The sequence below is a fragment of the Ostrea edulis genome, chromosome 8 (assembly GCF_947568905.1).
Source record: "Ostrea edulis chromosome 8, xbOstEdul1.1, whole genome shotgun sequence".
Taxonomy (NCBI): domain Eukaryota; kingdom Metazoa; phylum Mollusca; class Bivalvia; order Ostreida; family Ostreidae; genus Ostrea; species Ostrea edulis.
This window is the reverse complement of record NC_079171.1, coordinates 8,312,779-8,320,467: the sequence shown is the minus strand read 5'-3', so window position 1 is coordinate 8,320,467 and position 7,689 is coordinate 8,312,779. Positions and strand designations below refer to the sequence as shown.

Below are 7,689 nucleotides of genomic sequence, written 5' to 3'. Positions count from 1 at the left end.
GCCAGGATCATCTTTAACAGATTACAATCAAAAATTCATTCATGTTAACCTTCGAGAAATTCAAAAGTACGGTATTGATCAATGTGTAAATAAGAATATTTCAGACTAAAAATTACTATTGAGAATCAGCGTAGTTGCAATATCAGATCATATCTAACTGCGTAAAATTATACATGTCAAACATTACTTACTTTCAACTGTGATATACATAGACCATATTTTCCCATTGCATATTTTTCACAAATGATTGTTTTCCATAGAAACAGAACAAAGTATATTTTTCTCGCACATGGAAAAACAGAGCAATCCAGATCACGATGTTGATAATCGCCATGTCAGATGTCTTTAAACATCGAGGATTTAAAGCCCAACTCCAAACGAAACGTTCAGTAGCAGTACAAAACATTAGATTTAATTCAGATATAAATATTCTACATGTAATGAAATCCCCTTTCTTCTTTAGATTTTGAAGATGACACGTGATCACAAAAAATACGCGTGACAATCAATCTATCTGTAATGCAGGCGTTATAGGTATGTATTGTAGCAGAAATAGAGTGCCGTGTGATGTATAATTGTTCCACCTCTTCAGATGTACATGCAATGTGTCCTTTGTTTGGTTTTCTAGAAGACAATGCTCGTCAAAAATATGAATTCATTATTGTCAACGGAACTATCTTGTTGTAACGAAACTTATTAAGATTTGTGGTAAGCGTTTTTCTCCGCATCAATACTTAAGACATACAGTTATCCAGATTAGCGGAACTTGGTTACCCAAATGTCCGTGCTTATCTAAATATAGATACTATGTCTAATGTACCATGGACAACCAGCAATGAAAGCACAAATACTAATTAAAGAAACTCGTCATCGTGCAGCAGATATAAAAAAGACGAACGCCATTGGTAACCCCTTAACATATGATTTATTCATAAACACTACTTAAAATACCAAAATGTTAAGATTTATATTTAGCATTAAATTTTCTATCATTCATTAATAAATTGTCAGTTGTTACGGAAAAAAGGTTTGAACGAGAAGAAAGCAATGCCGATGGAGACTGTATTTTTGAATATGACAATTCATTTAAAAACCTGCGGATTAGCATTTAAACTCCTTTAACAGACCCCTCTCCTTTAGAAACCAACACTGAAGTTAAAGTATTCATTCTTCACACAAGTTTAAAAACCAATCCCCGAATACAGAAAATACGAACAGGAAAGTCTTCCACTGTACTTTTGACTTTCAAGCCCAGTACTGGTGTGGCGATATATTTGTGTCACAAATGCCAATATAATCTTGAATTTAATGGAGGTGTACAATTTGGAAATAAATAAAAAAAAATCAGAGAATGGGGTTTGAGAAAAATTAAGAGTTCAAATGTTTAGGGCGAGGTCAATATTTGACAAGAAAACCATATTCACATATCTTTGACCAAGACACCCACTCCCTCAACACTAAATGCAATGAATGTTGAAACTAATTGTGGGATGTGAAGATAACAAATAATGATCAATTTAATAAATCATGTCAGCAATACAAAAGAAAGAGTCAAACACGAATCCCTAAACACATCAGAGGTAGGATCTCGTGCGTTTTAGGACTAAGCATCTCCTCTCGACGGGTCACATCCGCTGTGAATCCCGGAACTTGATAAGGTAAACGGAGGTATCTATAGTCAAAATCAGTGTGTCATGATCGGTCTAACAATCAGTATGAACCACATCAGACAGCATTTGACCCAATGATAGGCTGTATTGAAAACTAGATCGTTATAACGACCATAGAATTTGCGAAAGTGATCAGTGATTTACTCTACGAAAGGTAAAGATAAAGAACAGTGATCAATCTCATAACTCTTATAAGGAATACAAAATAGATAGTTGGGCAAACACGGACCACTGGACACACCAGAGGTGGGATCAGGTGGCTAGGAGTAGTAAGCATCACATGTCGGCCGATGTCTCATAAATCCTGTCTGTTATGTAATCTCTGATTGTGGGATAGTTCCACCCTGTCGTTTAATATTTAATTGTAAGTTAGATTCGCCCTTTCTGTAGCCAAATGTTTAATTCTAAGTGAGATCCGCCCTCTATGTATAATGTTTAATTGTACGCTAGATCCGCCCTGTGTGTGGTCTAATGTTTAATTGTAAAATAGATATGCTCTGTCTATCGACTAATATTCAATTGGCCACTAGATCCGCCATGTCTGTTGTATAATGTTTAATTGTAAGTTAGATCTGCCCTGTCTTTTGCCTAGTGTTTAATTGTAAGCTAAATCCGTAAAGTTTGTGGTCTAATGTTACACGGTAAGTTAAATCCGCCCTGTTTGTTGTCTAATGTTTATGATATAACGTATCTATATGAAATGAAAATGTGCATTTGAACATATCACTGTTTTATTGAATTTAAACCTATGTATGTTAGTCAGCGACGAAGAAGTGAGGGGGGGGGGGCTGTTTTCCTAACTGTAGATAATTGTTTCTTATGTCGCCATTGTGTGTTATATAAATCCTGTGTTATCTATATGAGAAACACAATCATAGTGGATGTGAATATTTTATTGTAATAAACTCATAATCCTAACGTCTCTCAGGAATTATATCACACATACAAAATTTTATTGTAACAAACTTATTATAAATTCTACTGTCTCTCAAAGATATCAAAAATGTAAATATTATTGTAACATACTTTTGATTTTAACGTGTGTTTTTCTTTTCCAGAAATTATAACACAAAAACAAATATTATTGTAACAAACTTATGATTCTAACGTTTCTCAGGAGTTGTATCACAAATACTAAATTATATGAAACAAACTCATAATTCTAACATCTTTCATAAATTATATCACAAACTCAAATTTTATTGTAACAAACTTTTTTTTAAAATTCCAACGTCTCTCAGAACTTATATCACACATACAACAGTTTATTAGAACAAAACTTATAATTCTACCATCTCTCAGAAATTACGTCACCAATACAAGTATTATTGTAACACACTTATCATTCTAATGTCTCTCGGAAATCATGTCACATATACAAAAATTTTATTATTAAAAAAAAAACTAATCAAACATTCTAACATCTCTCAGAGCTTTATCACAAATACATTTTTTTTTATAAGAAACTTATAAGTATAACGTCTCTCAGAACTTATATCACAAATACAACTGCATCGCACACACAAACATAAACATCTTCATACACGCTCTATTTTACACCAAGATATGAAAGGGGAAGATAACGAACAATGATCAGTCTCATAACTCCTATAAGGAATAAAGAACGTTGGGTATACCTGAGGTGGGATCGGGTGTCTAAGAGGAGTGAGAATCCTATGACGACTGCTAACACCCGCCGTGAACACCATGTCCCGATCAGGGATACATATTAGATATATAGCTTGATGATAGTTTGTTGGTATATATTGTTGAACGTCCAGCTCGAGAATGTGACCATTGCCAGTGAAGGGGTGTTAAATCTGAGACTATGGTCGGCACGTACAACCTTTAAGCAGAGGGTCTTTATTCTGCCACATTTGCTGCACCACGGAGACTTGCTTTCTGTGGTATCATCTATTGACACATTTCGACACCTTCCCATTGCAAGTGCTGAAATTTCGTTCAATAGATAACGTAGGAATCCTTCATTATTTCTGTTCTGGTGCCTGTAGCTCTACACATTGATAACAGTATACTGCACAAACACAGCAACACAGAGGTGTGGAAATATATGCAGTATGTAGGAAACGAGATAACCACCTCCATTTTCTGCAGACTGGAATACTGTTTTTGCTGTTGCTGTGGAATATAACAATAGTGTATATAAAGTGCAATAATTCCAATGTTATTTATTACAATTGTTTTGATTGTACAAAAATAAAGCAGAACAAGAATTTACACATCAATAAATCCAAAAACGCGATGTATTCATACACGCCTGAAAACAAATAACATAGTGTGGGGAAACTATTCAAATTTTGCAGTTGTTAATAAAGTGAATGTATTGTAATTATAAGAATCAAACACTTTTTTGAAGAATTTATCGATGTGTAAACTCCGGACCATTTTATTCAAAAACTTAACATAAAAGATATATATATATATATATATATATATATATATATATATATATATATATATATATATCTGTGTGTGTGTGTGTGTGTGTTAGGGGCCTCCGTGGCCGAGTAGTTGCGCTCATTGCGCTCAAAATCACACGGCCTCTCACCTCTGTCGGCACAGGTTCGAATCCCGCTCGCGCCGGTAAGTGAGAACGTTTCCCAGTTTACTTTCGGAAGGTCGGTGGTCTCTTCCCAGGTGCATTGTATCTGGGTTCTCTCTCCCACCAATAAAAACTGGGCGCCACCATATAACTGAAAAATTGTTGTGTGTGGCAGAAAACATCAAAACAAAAAAATATATATATTCACCAAAGTGAAATTTTCCGGATGCCAATTTATTAACTTGATATGAATTTTAGTAGTCGAAAATCAAACAAAAACTAAACATCTATACCACACTGTAACAAACAATGAATAATATAGATATAAACAAACTAAAACAGATTTAAACAAGAGGAAAACTAAAAAGACTGTGACAGAAAATAAAAGAAATAAATATAACAAAAGGAGAGAAAATAGGAGAAACCTGAACATCAGTAAAACCAAAATAAACATCACTAAAACAAAATAAAATATCGTAAAATGTTTCGTTTTCACCAAGTCTTACACTGTATATCAGTATTCGCATGTAGATCCACTCCAATACTCTGACCATCCATAGTACATATGAATCCTGATCCTGCTTTGTATTCCGTAATGAATCCATCTATACCAGTGGAGAGTCCTAAAATGGAATCCATACCAAGACTGTACCTTTTTTTATTTGTAACTCACGCTGACAATCATTCATATGAGACAAACCGTCTCTAGTGAAGATAGTGAGGAATTTCCACGGGACAAAGTTATGTCATTCACTCAACAGATATGTAAATACACGGTTACAGAAATGCCACTAAACAGTTACAGAAGAATGAATAAACGGTTACAGAGAGAATAAACTGTTACAAAATTGTGAATAAATGGTTGCAGAACGGTGATGAAAAAGAGGATTAGTCAATTACAGAAAGAGGCCTAGTCAGTTACAGAAATAGGACTAGTCAATTACAGAAAGATGACCAAACAGTAACGAAAAGGTGACTAAACTCTTACTGAATGGCAAAACAGTATCATTATTATCAGTATTATCGTGGCATTATTAGCATTATAGTCTTGTCATTATTTCATTATAATATATCATATCTATATCATAATCATTTTATCATTTTAACATTATTATCATGATATTATCATTATTATATTATTACTGTGTTATTATCATTATAATAGTTATAAAATTATAGTCATTTTACAATCAAATCATAATCATTATATAATTATCATTACGCTATTACCAGTATGTAACCATACCTACTATATGACTTGTAACAAGATTGATAAAGATGTAATGGTATGAATCTGGTTCCACAATGGTAGTTTGATAATGAAACAATGCCTTATTGAGACAGTGACCAACTCCTGACTTGAGGATAACGGTGACCTACTTCTGACTTGACGATAAAAGTGACCTACTTTTGACTTGATGGTGGTGACTTATTTCTGACTTGATAATGAGACATTGACCTACTTCTGAATCGATGATGACAGTGACCTACTTCTGACTTGATGACACAGTTTGATGAGACAGTGACTTAATTTTGACTTGATAAGACAATTTGAGGAGACAGTGACCTACTTCTGACTTGATGACACAATTTGACGAGACAGTGAACTACTTTTGACTTGATAAGACAATTTGATAAGAGAGTGACCTACTTCTGATTGATAACACAGTTTGATGAGGCAATGATCTACTTCTGACTTTGATAAAACAGTGACCTACTTCTGACTTTATAACACAGTTTGATAAGACAGTGAGTTAAATCTGACTTGATGATGACGCTTAGTTTGATATTTATCTCTTTTGATACCCATTCACTCAAATTTGACGTACTGGTGATATTTAGTTGAATTATTTACCTTTGGATTGGGGATGGCATTGAGGCAGTTTTAGTTTTTGATTCCACTGACAGGTCATTAAATGGTTGCCTGTACTGTTATCCACGATGCTGATACCTTGTGACATGTTGAAGTCGGCATGTTTACACACGATGTTAACATGTGTGTCATTGTGGGTCGCATATGCAATAAATCCTGAGACTTGAAATGGTAAATAATTCATTATCAATATATTCAATGTTATCAATATTATTAATACTCCTCTTTATTATTTTTTATCATTATCAGCAATCATCAATACGTATCATTATCAGACTTCATCATTATCAATAACATCACTATCAGTATGGTCATTATCAGTATTGATCGTTATCAATGTTATACATTATCAACATTCATTGATATAAATATTCATCATTATCAATATTCATTATCATCAATATTATCAGTACCAATATTTATCTTTGTAAATATATATCAATATCAATATTTTTCACTATCAATATTTATCAATAACAATATCTATCGAAAACACTACCTATCGTCATCAATATTTATCATTATTAGTATTTAGTATCATCAATATTTAGTAATATTAATGTTTAGCATTATCAATGTTTAACATTATTAATATTTAGCATTATCAATATTTTTCATTATCAATATTTGGCATTATCAATATTTAGCATTATCAATATTGAGCATTATCAATACTTATCAATATTTGGCATTATCAATATTTAGCATTATCAATTTAGCAATATCAACTTTTAGCATTATCAATTTTTAGCATTATCAATGTTTAGCATAAATTAAGATTTATCAATATGTATTTTTTGCATTGTCAATATTTATCATCATCAATAGTGGGCCAAATGTTGCTTGAAGTGTTTAATACCGATTGTTAGACCATTCGTGGCACACTGATTTTGACTACAGATAACTCCGTTTACCTGATCAAGATATAGAGCTCACGGCGGATGTGACCGGTTGACAGGGAATGCTTACTCCTCCTAGGCACCTGATCCCACCTCTGGTGTGTTCAGGGGTCTGTGTTTGCCCAACTATCTATTTTGTATTGCTTATGGGATAACGATAACTCCTATAAGCAATACAAAATAGATATTTATATCTATCATTCTTGGTTTGTATCAGTATCAATATTGATTATTATATGTATCAATAGCATTATTATATGAATTAATTCTTTTTCGCATTCTCGTCTCTTATTGGTCATATACAAATTAGGCAATGTATAATATTAAGTGTTAAGAGACGCATTATTCATCAAGAAAATTAACATTGTCGTACCCCGTTCCAATCAGTCCAACGTTCATGTAATCTATATGCAATAATAAAAGTGGCATCAAATTCAAAAGTTCTTGAATTCAATATGAATATGTAGGAAAAATTACTATCCAATAATACAGTTCCCTGTCAAGAGTCACATGATGTCACGTCCACAAACAGTGTACTCACTATGTACGTATACTCACTGTCTGATAATTCAGTTTCCTGTCACTGTAATCACGTGATATAAATTGTACTTACTATATATCTATACTAACTGTTTGATAATTCAGTTCACTGTCAATATAATCACGTGACATACATTGCCCTTA

At 33.0% G+C, this 7,689-nt stretch overlaps 1 protein-coding gene across 4 annotated transcripts in view; it reads right to left on the bottom strand.

Annotated features, from left to right (window-relative positions):
- Positions 1-2,547: 2,547 nt before the first annotated feature.
- Positions 2,548-7,689, bottom strand: part of LOC125661095 (uncharacterized) — a 32,880-nt gene continuing 27,738 nt past the window's right edge. The window contains exons 3-6 of one of the 4 annotated variants that reach the window (XM_056148100.1): positions 6,089-6,268; positions 4,740-4,856; positions 4,240-4,384; positions 2,548-3,809 (exon numbers count right to left, since the gene is read on the bottom strand). In XM_056148100.1, coding sequence (XP_056004075.1) covers positions 3,659-3,809; positions 4,240-4,384; positions 4,740-4,856; positions 6,089-6,268 — 593 coding nt within the window. In that variant the 3' untranslated portion in view covers positions 2,548-3,658. Of the gene's footprint in view, positions 3,810-4,239; positions 4,385-4,739; positions 4,857-6,088; positions 7,410-7,689 lie in introns of all 4 variants that reach the window. The other 3 variants (XR_008798244.1, XM_056148101.1, XM_056148102.1) reach the window with 3 other exon arrangements.